The sequence below is a fragment of the Pyrgilauda ruficollis genome, unplaced genomic scaffold, assembly GCF_017590135.1.
Source record: "Pyrgilauda ruficollis isolate IOZ18807 unplaced genomic scaffold, ASM1759013v1 scaffold2, whole genome shotgun sequence".
Lineage (NCBI taxonomy): Eukaryota > Metazoa > Chordata > Aves > Passeriformes > Passeridae > Pyrgilauda > Pyrgilauda ruficollis.
Genome location: NW_024519206.1, coordinates 29,994,432 through 30,008,656, shown reverse-complemented (window position 1 = coordinate 30,008,656; position 14,225 = coordinate 29,994,432). Strand labels below are relative to the sequence as shown.

General features: G+C 40.4%; 2 protein-coding genes across 5 annotated transcripts in view; one reads left to right on the top strand and one right to left on the bottom strand.

Annotated features, from left to right (window-relative positions):
• The first annotated feature begins 3,229 nt into the window (after positions 1-3,229).
• Positions 3,230-6,144, top strand: SEC61G (SEC61 translocon subunit gamma). 2 transcript variants are annotated; one of them, XM_041466794.1, is made up of 4 exons: positions 3,230-3,367; positions 4,040-4,139; positions 5,107-5,209; positions 6,039-6,144. In XM_041466794.1, exons 2-4 carry the CDS (start codon positions 4,046-4,048, stop codon positions 6,046-6,048), a joined length of 207 nt encoding a protein of 68 aa, XP_041322728.1. In that variant the 5' UTR covers positions 3,230-3,367; positions 4,040-4,045; the 3' UTR covers positions 6,049-6,144. The 2 variants fall into 2 exon arrangements, with proteins under 2 accessions (XP_041322728.1, XP_041322727.1); XM_041466793.1 differs by lacking the exon at positions 3,230-3,367 and having other exon boundaries at positions 4,021-4,139.
• A 1,173-nt stretch (positions 6,145-7,317) lies between these two features.
• The window catches only part of TPK1 (thiamin pyrophosphokinase 1), a 302,583-nt gene continuing 295,675 nt past the window's right edge, over positions 7,318-14,225 (bottom strand). The window contains exon 8 of one of the 3 annotated variants that reach the window (XM_041466830.1): positions 7,318-7,717. In XM_041466830.1, coding sequence (XP_041322764.1) covers positions 7,599-7,717 — 119 coding nt within the window. In that variant the 3' untranslated portion in view covers positions 7,318-7,598. The remainder of the gene's footprint in view (positions 7,718-14,225) is intronic. The other 2 variants (XM_041466831.1, XM_041466832.1) reach the window with 2 other exon arrangements.

The window sequence follows — 14,225 nt, the reverse complement described above, 5'->3', positions numbered from 1 at the left end:
AGAAGCAGACTGGCACTGGTACTGGCAGACTCTCCACTCTGGGGTGCAGAGAGTGGAGCGCTGCCCCTGCCATTGAGCTGCTGCTGAGGCCAGGCAACACAAGCCTCATGGGAACCTGAGCAGGACCTGCCTGGGGCTGGAGCAGAGTCAGGGTAGGGAAAACGGGGTTATACACCACAGGGGAACAGAGAGGCTTGGAGACCTGTTCAGACAGAGCTACTGCTCTGTCTTTCCCACAACCACTTAGGGATCACACATACGCCATCCCACCATACAGAGGCTGAGCTGCCTCTCATACTGACGTCTGTATCTTTTCTCCTCTCAGCTGATCCCAAAATTATGTTTGCTGCAGCTGCCAGCAGCTCTCTGGCTCCTGGCATCCCACCATATTTTGCAGGCTGCAGTGGGATCTGTGCTGAGGCAGGCAGGCAGCATGGAATGGGAAAGGCTAAAGAGGAGGCTGATCACACTGTCCAAGTGTCCAGATCCAGGGGGATGAATGTCATACAGCACTCTAATGTGCCAATAGTTAAAAGCAGATATTTATCTTGTATGTCCTCAAAAGGACAAAAACAAACTACAAACCAAAATGTGCAAATATGCAAAGTGAAACTCATCAAAAGAAGTCTCTCATCTTTTCATCCTTGGAGCATATAGAGGATGAAAACCTTCTTCCCCCCGCCCCCCCCCCCCAAAGTGTGGCTCCAGTTTATGCAATATTCAGAAGCAAATCAGCACTAGCACAGGATAGGATAGGATAGGATAGGATAGGATAGGATAGGATAGGATAGGAATGGTCTTTTTTACTGTTGAGGGAATGGTTTTGTACTGCTTAGATGTTGCCATAAAAGCAGACTTGAAAAACTGCCATAAAAATTCACCTGTGCAAGCACACCACTTTCTTCCCCAACCTGGCAAGAACCATAAAGAAGTAGAAACAAAACACCCTAGTAGCAGTCTAGCTTTCAATGAAAAAAAAATTACACATGCTGAGGAGATGTAAACCTTTTCCTATCTTCTCTAAGTGCAGATGGCTCTTTGTAAATATATATAGAACAGGAACATATTGTTTCTTTACATTGTTTGTTAGTTGTTCCTGACATGAGGACTGAGTCTAAGTAATGTATTAGCTCAAGGACACTAAAAACCCTGTAAATGCTGGAAAATCCTGTTAGGAGAACAGCCAATGCTTTCTGTGCACAAATCAGGACTCTGCCTCTCTCCTGAGGTGCCAAAGTCCAAACTTTGCAAACATGCAAAGACAAGAGCTTATCATGGCAGAGTGAAGGAAGCTGAGACAGGACAGTGGATACCTTCTACCCCACCCTAGAGAACCCATAGTTCAAACTTATGCCAAAGCCACATTGTTAAGACATGCAAGATGTGCTATGTTTCTCCAGTACATTTCTCCCCAGGAAAAACAACTTAAAATAGAGAATTTTGGGGGAACAAAGCTTTATTTCAACAAATGCTTTTTAAACCAAAAATCTAATCCAACCACAAATCTGTGTCATGAATTGTTTCATACACATCTTCTTTCTTCAGGTTAAATTTTTTCCCAGTCAGTGCCTTTTGGTTACATCCACTGTGGAGATGGTTCACAGGAAGGCTCCTCATGCAGCACAGCTGGAAATGTGAGTTTCCTCTGTTGATAAAGTCTCTGGCTGTAATACTGAAGGGAAAAAACCCAAATAAGACAAAGCCCACCAAAATTCCACTACATATGAATCTCATTCAAAGGTTCAGCAATCTACTCTGTCCCATCACACACCATGCACTATGGCTATCAGGCTCTTTGCTGCTTTCCTTAAGGATCTTCCTCTCCTCTTCCTTCCATCCTGGCAGACTGCAGACTGGCATCAAAAACAAGAGCCAAATTATACACATATATGCTGTGGGAGGCCTGACTGACACTCTAATCTTTCTGTGCTGGTGTGCCAATGGAAGAGGTCCAGCAGAATTTGGCCACCAAAATTATGGTCCCATCTGAGAAACAGTACTGCAGGAATTTTCATTCAAAACAAAATCTAATCCAAAGGCCGACTTTTGGAGAAAACCTGTAGAGGACCTCAAGCCAATAACCCTCCAATGCCAACTAGAGAGCTCATCTCTGAAGGTCAGTAATATTGAGGGACCTACCCTGTGGCCAGATACAAAGAAGGTGGCTGCCGAAAAATCCATGGAATGACGAGCAATTCCCTACTGTGATGTGATGGTAGTTTACCTGTAGTGAAGGCTGTCAGCAAAAATTTAAGCCCAGAAAATATTTTGTGTACACTTAGATGCAACAGGGAGTTGAGATCAGCAAAGCGTTTGCTAAACTGGCTGCAGAGGCCCCACAGTCTGATGAATAATTAATAAGCTTTGGAGACTTAACATAAACTCAGAGGGGGAGTCAACCAGAAACAGAGCTCTTGAGAAAAATCTATAACATCAAAAGCAAAGTAAGGACAAAAACAGTAAACCCATTTTGTCTTTGTTCTTCCTTTATCTGTTACAAGATGAAGCAGCAGGGAAGCGCTCCCTTTAGGCAGTGACAGCCTCTTTTCCCCGTCATGCAAGGAAGCGTCCCACGCTACACTGTGGTGCTGAAATGTACGGAGCTTCCCTGCCTTTGAGTGGTGGACTCAGACTGCACACTTCAGAAAAATCCCGTTTTTAAAGGCGATGAACTCCCTTACTTCAAAATGGCTCCAGCATTCCGAGTTTCACACTGTTTTGGGGTTTTTTTTGTGTTTTTTTTTTTTTTTTAATATTTTTTTTTTATTCATCTTTTCACAGAAGAGCATTTGTTACAGGCATATCCAGAGAATCAATTAGTTAGGAAAAGACCTCTGAGATCATCGAGTCCAACCCATGCCCTACCACCACCTTGAGAACTATTCCATGGCACTGAGTGCCACGTCCACTCTTTCCTTAAACACCTCCAGGGGCAGCGACTCCACCAGTTCCCTGGGCAGCCCGTTCCAATATCTAATCACCCTTTCTATGAGGAAATTCCTCCTGATGTCCAACCTAAACCTCCCGTGGCACAGCTTGAGACTACGTCCTCTCATCCTTGTCCCTGTTTGCTTGGGGCAACAGTAGCACCTTCTTCCCTTTATTTCCCGCTAGGACGCCCTGGGATCCCAAGGCTCCAAGGGCACGGGAAGCAGAGGCGCTGCCGGGGCGGATCGGCCCTCACGGCCGTGCCCGCCCCCGCCGGCGAGGCGGGAGGAGCGACAGGCCCCGGAAACCGGAAGGGGAAAAAAAAAATCCAAGTGCAACCCCGCCCTCAAAACCCTTCAATTTCCCCCCAAACCCGCCCCGTCCGCTGTGGTGACGTCACGCGCTCCGCCGCTCAGTGCGACGTGTCCCTCGGCCGGCGGTGAGGGCGGCTCGGGGGGTCCGGGTGTTCCCCGGCTCTGGGAGAGAGACGGGATTGGGATGGGGCCAGGAATGGGGGATTGCCGGGACTGCGGCAGGCAGGGGGACCTCGGCCGGGGAGGGGGGGGAAGGGGACGCGAGAGGGGCCGGCATCACAGCGGGAGGCTCCCGCCAGGGGGGTCCGTATGGATTAGTGGGAGCAGATCCCTCCGGTGGGTGTCCTGCGTGCGCTGGCAATGCCGGCACACGCCTGCTGTGAGAATAAGGCTCGGCCACAGCGATCTCTCTCCGTGCCCGGCAGCTTTTGGCGTGGGGGTCTCCTCAAACCGGCGGCTTTTGTCTATTTAGACGCCTTTGGCGGTGTTCTCAGAAACACGGCGTAGGACGTGAGCTGAAAGCCCAGCTGTGATGGGGCTGTTTCCCTCTTTGGGCTGAAAGGCACAGTTTTCCGTATTTTTTTCCTTTGGAGTCAGAAATAGGCCCTCATGTTTATTTACTGAAACAGTGTCTTCGTTTCCTGCAAAGTGGAAGTATCTTAGGCTGGAATGTAACACTTTAGGTTATCTAAAACCTTTAACAAATTTTGTAGGTAACTGTTACTAATGTAATTAAAAAATTCTGGTTTTCAGTATATATGTGGAACCATCAATACTAAATGTATATGTCTTTGCAGGCAATCATGGATCAGGTAATGCAATTTGTGGAACCCAGCCGTCAGTTTGTAAAAGATTCCATACGACTGGTTAAGAGATGCACCAAGCCTGACAGGAAAGGTAAAGCACACAACAAACCAGAACACAATCCTTATTTAGTCTTGTATCTTAGCACGTGTCTTTCCATACGTCACTTTTGTCGATTCGTTTGCTGTGGATGTTTCTCAGCTGCCAATATGAGATTTAAACTTGAGCTTTAGGTGTCTAAATCTCTGTGTTTAAGGTTCTGGCTATAATAAACACTCATATGTAGGTGTGTGAGTGGTACTAAAACTCACTTTAGGAGAGAGGTTAAGTAGCTGAAATTCAGTGCTCCACAGCTGTCAGTCATTGCCTGACTGGGACAGGAACAGTTTTGTCACTGGTAGTATGGAAGAGGAGGTTTTGGACTAGAGAGGCTCTGGAGAGAAGCGGTAATTAAAACCAGAATGCAACTGGTCCTCTGAAAGTTTCAGTGCTTTATTCACATGCTCAGAGTGAACAGGTCTGTGACTTAAGTTTGCTATTGAGAATCCATAAGGAACTTCATTCCTTGTCAGACTGGCAGGTTTCTGAGGGGCTGTTGGCCTTCTTTGTCAGCTTCATAGTTGCTGTCCTAAAGTAATTGAAAATATCCCAAGTATTCCATTATTGTGGGGTCTTACAGTGCTGTCCTCCTGTGACAGACATAAATACAGATTTTCTGATTTTTGATGCTGTATTAGAGATTACTTTCAGGGTTTGTAGGAATGTAAAGGAAACATAATGGGATAAATGTTCTGTGAATTGTCATTGTGGGTATTTTTGATTCTGCTTATCTAAAAAAGATTGAGATCAGCCATTCTTTGTGGAAATCTGCATCTTCTCTCTGAAAAATCTCATGTCTTCTAAAAAAGTAGATTTGATTCTCAACATCTTTGCAGATTTTGACGTGTTTCCAGTATTAACATGGCTCTGTAAAAAGAGATCTCTCCTCTGGTCTCTGCACATACATGCAGTGCACATACATGAAAACATCCTAACAAAATTTTTTTTTCTTATTTTGCAGAGTTCCAGAAGATTGCCATGGCAACAGCAATAGGCTTTGCGATAATGGGATTTATTGGTTTCTTTGTCAAATTGATCCATATCCCAATCAACAATATAATTGTGTAAGTGAATATGGCCTTCAGTTTCATTAAATTTTTACCTGTTCAGTTTTAAACAGAGGACATGAGTGAGCCCCACGGGACCCATGTTGTTTTAATCTGTGCATTTCACATGTTAGTGTAACGTGACAAGTATTACTTGATTCAAAGGACTTAATGAACAATATTAATGAATTTTATGTTAATTCAGCATGCTGCATAGTATTAGATCCATAGTTCTCAAGGTTTTTTCTGAGTATTCTGCTTCAAAACTGAACGTTGCATATTTTGATTTCCAGTTCCTTAGTGTATGTTTGACCACAGAACATTTACCTTATTTGGATCTTAAATGCTCTTACTGTTTCCATTTTATAGTTTGGGTATTCAAAGTAAATGGATGGATGGTAAGGTAAAGAAAACTGAGTGGGTATGCTGTAGGATGACAGGGCACAGAGCAAAGTTGGTCTTGTTTCATTTACTGAGTGCTAGATACATTTGAAACATTGTTTTGTGTGTAACTGCATCCTGTAAAATCCTTTTTGGAAGGAATGAAAAATTTGAACTTCAGGTTGACTGGCATCACGGTACTGACATACTAACAGTACCATATTCTCCAAAGCTAATGTGATCCCCTCTCCAGCACTGGGAGAGGTTAAAGACCATTCTGTGTCCACACTATGCGACTTCCTTATACCTGTAAGAGTGGTCATCTAGGCAAGGAGTGTTTGAAAATGGGAGATAAGCTGTAATGGTTGTCTTAACAAGGCAGTGGTGGGAGGTTAAGTAAGACTTTAGGTGGGATCACTTGATCACACTTCATTAGTTGAAACTAATTACTTTGTTCTCTCAACAGAGGTGGCTGAATATTCATCATGAAGAAGACAGTTGTGACACCTGCTGCAGTGATTTCACAGCTTTAATTTGTTTGATATTAAACAAGCTCAGTTTGTGTTTTCAAACATTCTTGTCATCTTATTACTTTTTTAAAGTGTGTGTGATCATACCTGTCTGCTGGCTTACTTTTTTTTTTTTTCAGTAATAGTAGTTGTGTGCTGTACTTGTTTTGTTACTTCTTTTAACCATAGCAGAATCATTCAGGTGGGAAGGAAGCTTGGAAGATCTCTAGTCCGATGTCCTGCTTGAAGCTAGGTCAGTGTTGCATTCTAATGTGGTTGCCTAAGGTTTTCTCCAGGCAAATACAGAAAGCTTCCATGGGGGACAGCTGTATGACCTCTCTTCAGGAGCTGTTTACAAAGGAACAGCATTGTTCTAGCAAAAGCAGACTGCAAGAAAACAGCCTTTCTGTATTCTTTCAAGTGGTGTAAAAGTGTATGGGAATTCCTGTCACTCATTTCTGGAATCACGATAATTATCACTAATTCCTTTCTGTATTTGGAAGTCATGCTGGGTTATAGGAAAAAAATCTCATATCAAACAAAGAAATTGCATTGCCAGTCCTTATTCTGATGGCATAATTAATAAACCCAAACATAACTGATTACTGAGATATACCATTTGAGGGTAATTTAGTTCTCAGAGACACTAAGCTGTCCTTCAGCAAATCCACAACTTGCTCACACTGCTGGATAGCATATATACCAATTTTGGCTCCTGTTCTGTACATATAATTGTATTGGCCCCTGTATGTTGACCTGGAAGTTTACATTATTTTAAATTATTGCATATTTTGGTTTTAAGAACTAAGCCTGCAAAAACTAAGGTAGGTGCCATGTTCTTCCTCCTCAGATTAAGATATTTAATTCACTTCAAAAATCTTACTGTAAGCATTTGGTATTTGCAGAAGGTACAATGGTACTTCTGTTACAGGACTTAAAAGCACTTCATACTGGGACATCTGATACTGGTATTACAGCAAAGCTGAATCTTCTTCAGTACACTAACTTGCTTCCTAAGTAGAAAAGTTCAATTATTATCCTTGAGAAATCTTCACCAGCACCTACAATTGTTGCAAACCAGGACAGAAAAATGAGATTAGTTAATCTTGGTGCTATCATCTTGTCATACAGTTATACTATATGCAACTTGGTACTGTAATTCCTTTTGGCAGGACAGGAAAAATAGCTTAGTATTGGAATAAAATACTTTGTAAAAGTAGCCTGAACTAACCACATAAGCAGCAGCAATTTCTTTACATTCATTTCGGTTTGTGGTTGTACTGAGTAGCTGCTCATGCATCTTCTGATTAAGTAGTGTGACTTACCAGAATGAAGTACTCTATTACTGCAAGTAATTTTGATTCAATCTCAAGTGACTTTTATTCCAGACTTGTTTTTCATTCAATACACAAAATCAGTGCCTGCTTATACCTTGCAGCAGCTTTACTGTCTTAATTCAGTGAAATTTTGTAGTAATTTGAGTTGTATCAGATCAGAAAAGGCAGCTGTAGCTGATCTTATGTCTTGATAGCCATTGTCCACAGCAAAGGTTTGTCTGTCTCGATAGTCACAATCCCGGAGTTGTCATAGGTGTTGGAAGTACTGACGAGTGTTCCAAACTTCAGCACCTGGTTAGCTGTGAAAAGTAAGGGAGAGACTGAGTGGTTCTCTAAAGCAATAAAAGGACATCAGTGCATTTGATTTGAAAGATCATTGCTCCCACAAAGAACAAAAAAGTAGCTGAATAAATTTAACCTGGATAAACATTACCTAGTTAGAAGGCTTGTATAAGATTTTTCAATGACCAGAAGAGGCAATAAATTAATCCCTAAATTAACAGTTTGAGTTGACAGCAGGTTATTACAAAAGTAGTGTGTTGAATAATCCTCAGAGTTTCACATCTGGAAATTTGTATTTCATTAGTTCAATCAGTTCAAGTTACTAATGCTAGAAAAGGTATGTAAGGTAAAACAGAGAATCTTACTGTAGTTCCAAACTTTTGCTTTAGCTCAGCAACAAGCCTATAAGCTTTTAAAACATGAACAGTTCTAGAACAAAGGCCAGCAGTTAAAAGTGATATTATTTAACAACTTTGAATCAAGGGTCTTGCATCTTTTCTTCTATTGCATGTGAGGTAGGTGTTTGTGTACATTAGAAACCAAGTGGCATTACTCTTAACAAATAGCAAACCATGCAGTTTTAAGTTCTGCCTTTCATTTCTTCCCTTTCTGAGATAGCACTGTTTGCATGTTGCAAACATATCAACTTCCTCAAAGGCACTCTAGAACTACACAGTTCAGTGGTAGTCCTTGCTCACAGAAAGGTTCAGAGTAAGAGCTCTAATACTAACCTTTACTTTAGCTTGTAAAACAAGCCAAATGACTGATCTTTCCCACTGGCAGCTCAGAAAAAACATTTCCATGGAGGATACAACAGCTGCAGCTGGGGAGGATTGTTCTGGAAGACAAGTCTGTGTAACCTATCAGAATTGCCAAATCATGCATTGCTACCAAAGTAAAAATCCTCTGGATTTGCTATTAAGTGATCTAATACAAAGGAAGATCTACCTGTGGTCAAAAGAGTCCAAAACAACTTGGTAAGCTCTATTTAGTGATTTGCACAGGAGACACATTTTCCAGTGTTGGATATGAATGCTGGCTATAGTAAACTTGGGTGTAGTGCATTACTACAATGCATGCACTGTCTGCCCCTTGCTGGAAGCTGCACAGGAGGAACTGATCTTGCCAGGCTCTACTGCTTTAAAAGGAAGGCCATTTGAACAAAAGCCAGGACATGTAGTTCAGTGTCTCTTCTGCCAAATCTGTGCTTGCTCTACTTATTCCTGCTCCTACGCTTGTTACTAGCTTGAAGTGAACTGAAAAGGAGGTTTCAGCTGCTAGCTGAATTTGTTGGCATGAGAGTAACACCCAAGTTTCACTACTGCAAATGGAGGAGTCCTGCCATTTCAAGTTCAGGGGCTAGAAGCATAACTGCAATGCAGTGCAGAAATCCAGCAAAGAGAAAAGGAAAAAAAAAAACAACAAAAACCAACCAGTACTACTGTACTATATCAGTTGTGTACTTAAAATAAAGGTGCTCGATTCTGTCAGGATGCTTCTGGACACACAACAGTACCAGGCAGGCTCCTAGACAAATGCCAGGATGGATGAGTTTGGTGTTTGCCTTTGGAAGACACAGCAGAGGCCACAGGGACTGGGTTTTGTCACAAAACACAGATTTCTCCACTTGCAGGTAAATAAGTCTTACAATTTAATGCTGAGGTAACACATGGGTAGAGTTCCCTGAGTAAAAATACTCCCAAAATATTGTATTAAGTGCTGTGGTCAAGCTATGAGTGTTTCCAGTCAGTTTTAAGTAGGAAAGAAGCTTAAATACTTTAAAATATTTGCTGACACACAAATTACCTTCTTTTGGTTACTCTACACTGAAACTTGAAGGGGGTGGGGAGGAAGAACTTTTTTGATGAACTGCTGTATGAACCCAGTCATTTAGTATAATTTATTGATTCTTGCTCAAGACTCAGAATAATACTTAATGTTTCACAGCTTTGCATATAAAATAATGGCTCTGCAGAAGGCAAGAATTAACAACAACATGGCAGCTTAATGAAACAAAATCTAAAGATGTATTTCTTAGTACATAAAATCAAGTGAAAATGAGAGCCTTCTTTTTACCCTTTCAATAGAAAATTCTAGCCCACTAGATGGAGCCTTTTATCTTTATCAGGTTTTCTGCTGGGCAAGGATCATCGTGTGAAACAGTGAAGTGAAAAAAATGCAAAAACTGTGAAACAGTACTGCTGATTCATGTGGCTCAAATGGACCAATTCCAAGCACTTGGTTTCACAACTACCCAACATTTCAACTAACATAATTAAAAATGCATGTTTTCCATTCAATAAATGAACAGTAATTAGTGTAAAAACCTAGGTTTGAGCCGGTAAAGGAAATAAGAGGATGTGCAAACCTACTGCTGTTAGGCAAACTTCATGCTGTGTCATGCATTCTGATGGAAGTTTACAAGGTCAAAGAAGCGGTAAGTTTTATCAGTTCACACCTGATCCATTCCCTTTTTTAAAAATTAATTTCAGTTTTATTTGTTAAGTCCTACCAAGGACTTATGTCTTGGGGAAAAAACCCCAACCTATTACAACACTCATTTTCACCACTTTTCAAGATAGATTCTGAAGAAAACCACCTCTTTATTTTCTACCATTTAGTAAATAGTTTTGCTATAATTGGGTACAAAATCCAATTTAAATAAAGGATTCTACACTGATTAAAAAAAATCCAAAACTCAAAAACCCTGGAAATTCTATAATTTTCTAATTAAAAGAAATCTTATTTTGGATCATTGAAAACTTTCTTTTTGACCAATAGTAGTCTCTTTAAAGACTTGATTTGGATAAACCCATAAGTGATTAACTGAAATACTCCCCAGCATTAGAAGTCTTGTTTAGGGCTTTGGTTCCAATCAAAATGTGTTTACTGATAATGGATTGTTGCTGAGAAAAATACCCAGCTCCTCCACTGCAGCTATACCATTTTTTCATTACTCTTCATTTACCAAGTCAGCAAGGACTTCCAATACTAAAAGCAAATGCTGTTCCTGCCTTTTTTTGGAGGGGGAGAAAAAAACCCCACCAATATCCTACCCACCCCCCATCCCTCCCCCCCAACAAAATCTTTCAAGAGACAGTTTTTTTATGGTGTGCCTTATGTTCTTACCAGTAACAAATTTCTGTCTGATGGATTGCAGCATACTATTTATTCAGACCTAAACATGGGCATGGAGAGGACTGACTTTGATGGGGTAGCAGAGGAATGTTTCTCTAGCAGTTTTTGTTTTGTTTAGATGGTGTTTGAATCTGCCAGGGTTTGAGAATGTTGGACATAATTTAAGAGAAGAAAACTGAGGGCATGTAGGTGAACTTCTCAAAGGAGCATAATCACAAAGGTCATTACTTCTTAGACATCTGTTTTGCTGACCAAATTACATGGCAGAGATCTCCGTAACCACAAGACTGGCAATTTCCACTATTTTATTGCTCTTACTTTGATAATTTTAAAAACGTATACAAATCGTATGATGCTATATAAAAAATGCTAATCTTGGAGGTAAAATTTTGAAAATTCATTAATCTTATGGATGGAAGAACAACATTCGGAAATGTTAAAAGAATGCACCCTATAGGTAATTAAGTTACAGAAATAATAAAAAAACCCGCAAACATAAAAATTTATTTTAAAATCTCATTTATCCTTCTACCATAATAGGCAGTTATTTTGGAGTGGCTGGTACATAAGCCTTGCTTGTAATCCTTGTGCTGCTGGCTTTCAGCCTGGAAACTGAGAAATAGTGTGACCTAGTTATAACTAGATTGGAGGTCATCATGTCAAGTGCTGCAAAAATACTCTCAACTTCAGGTAATTCCTCTTAATGATTGTATTCATGATCTAGTAGACTTATAAACACAATTTCTATGTTCCATTGTACTATTTAGGACACTTAAAAGTTCAGTCCAGAGAAGACAGTTATCTATCTAAAAAATATATATCAATCAAGGTTTCATGTACATCTTGGAAGCTGCACTTAAGTAGTACTTAAGGGAGGTAGAGAAAAACTTGATCCTAAACTTGTTCAGAGAAAAAACTTCATGCTAAATTTGTCATATATGGCAAAACCAAATCGTGTCAGGGTCTCATTACTGTTACCACAGTAGCAGTATGGCTAAGGACCAAAGACTAATCATGTCCCACATAGACACTGTGATACTTACGCTATGCTGCCTTTTCTCTACTGTGTCTCAATTACTTCCTGAAATATGTAAAGTCACACCTTGCTGGTTTCCACCACTAAAAATAGAAACTAGGAAAGAAATACAAGCAGATTGCACTGCTGGCTTGGATATGGGGAATATTAAAATAATTAATTATTAATTAAAAGCTGTATTGCAGTGAATGTAATCCTCTTCCCCCTAGGCAAATGCTGCATCAAAATGATAGAAAATTAAGATCAATAAGCTGAAACACAAGCTAAAGTGAAATATTGAATCGCCATTTGGTATCCCATTACAGTTTATCTGGAGAGGATTTCCCTGAAGTTCTGTTAGGAGCAAAAATCTGCATTTAAATGGAGATACATTAGTAATGCATGAGCTAGTACTTTGCAGGTCACCTGTGTCTGCAGAACGGCAGCATTAATTTTGCTATTTACAAATAAAACTCCCAAGTAGATTGTAGACTGATCTTCCTTTCATTCCTCCTAGGTTTACACTTGTGGTTAGGCTGACTTCACTGGAGTTAATCTTGATTTACACTGATGGATACAAAGGAAAATTTGAGTGCTTGATCTCTGTGCAGTGGGAACTGCAAAACTGCAAGTTGCAAATAACAGTAATTTACAATAAAACATGAACTATTTTCAATACTGATACAACAGAAGTACCATAAAGGCTTGCTGAGTCTGCTGGGAGGGGCTGACTAGCCTGGTAATCAGATATCCTCAGGGCCAAGGGGAGTTTGGAATAAGCAGAAATTGCATTTGGCATTTTTTTATAACTATTGTAATTTTGGATACCTGGTTTTGTGGCACAGAACAAAGGTTTTATAATCTCAATGCATTCATACAAGCAGACTTACGAAAGCATTGAGAGGATGTGGGAGGAAGAGGGGCCAGCAGGCAGGGCCAGGTGGCTTTTCCACTGGTTCAGGTGCTGGCAAAGACTCTTGGCCAGGGCTCTGCAGCACAGGCTGACTGGCCTCACACTGGGGGGAATTTAGGAGGTTGAAACAAAAGCTTCACTATTTCATTTAAAAAGAGAAAAAAAATATTAACAGAACTGTGTCTTCTACTCTGGATAGAAACCACCCCTGTAGAAATGCAAATGAATGTCAGAAGTTTTCAAATTTATTTCCAGCACACTTTTCTTTTTCCACATATTTTTTTCCAGCTTTGTAATAATGGTGGTACTGCAAGAATAGCTCAAAGTCTTCCTGTCACATCACCTGCTTGGTGGCAATTTAAAATGATTAGCTGATAAAAATGACGCTAAGAAAGACTGCTTCCTACACTAAGGTCTCTGCTGCTACCCCTGCTTCACCAAGATCAACAAGAATCATTAACTGTCATTAACTGTTCTACAGCTATTAGAAGCATTTCAGCACTACCAACAAAATGTTCTTCTGTGTTTGTTCAAAATCACATTAGCATCTGAATTAAAGGGGCCTGGAAAATTAGACAAGAAAAATCTACATGCTGTTTTCAGTAGTGCTTTTCTGGTCTAGATGTTATGATAAAGTTGTAACAGGAGTGCTACCATAAAGTAAGTCAGAGAAATAGCTGTCTGGAAGACTGTTTCACTAAGCTAAAGGCAAAGCCAGGCTACAAAGTAATTTTTAGAATTGAGCTTAGCCAGTAAGAAGTAGGGTGTTTACTTAATTTTTGATGCTTTCCACTAAGTTTGTATGTTTCTCAAACTGTTAACAACTCTGAGGTGCTGTACAGGTGACAGGTACTATTAATAATAGTGTTAGAGCACTGAAGAAACAGCTGCACAAATAAAATGTAGCTTCAGTTTGACAGTAGCTGCTGTAGAGATTTTGCATATAAGCTAGACAAAATAACTTGTTGCTATTTTGGTCTGTCTCTACTTCATGTTGTGAGATAAAGAACACTATTCTCATGAGAAAAAGGGCAAGAGTAATACTGAGATGCATCAGCTAATGAATTGTCTTACTGCTAACTTGTCCATAAGACACCTCATAGCACACATCATCCCATTACACTGTCATCTTTAGAGGCATTATTTAGTCACACAAAGCTGAGGATGGCAATCTGGTGCAACACTGAAACCTGAGATTAGCTAAAAACAATGGTGTTCTGTCACAGCATTTAGGTCTGAAGCTCTGGTTTGACATGACAGCAAAGAACCTAAAAATACTTGCTATTTTGAAAGCTGCTACACTGTCAAGTTGATATGATGCATGTAGCAGTGAAATCTACTGAATTTGTTAGAGAAAGGTATCCAAATGATCCTAGCAGTTGACCGCAGACAGTGCCGCAGAAAGGAGTGATATTCCCCCTACATTCCTTATGACTGGGCTGTTGGAGACAGGGAAGAG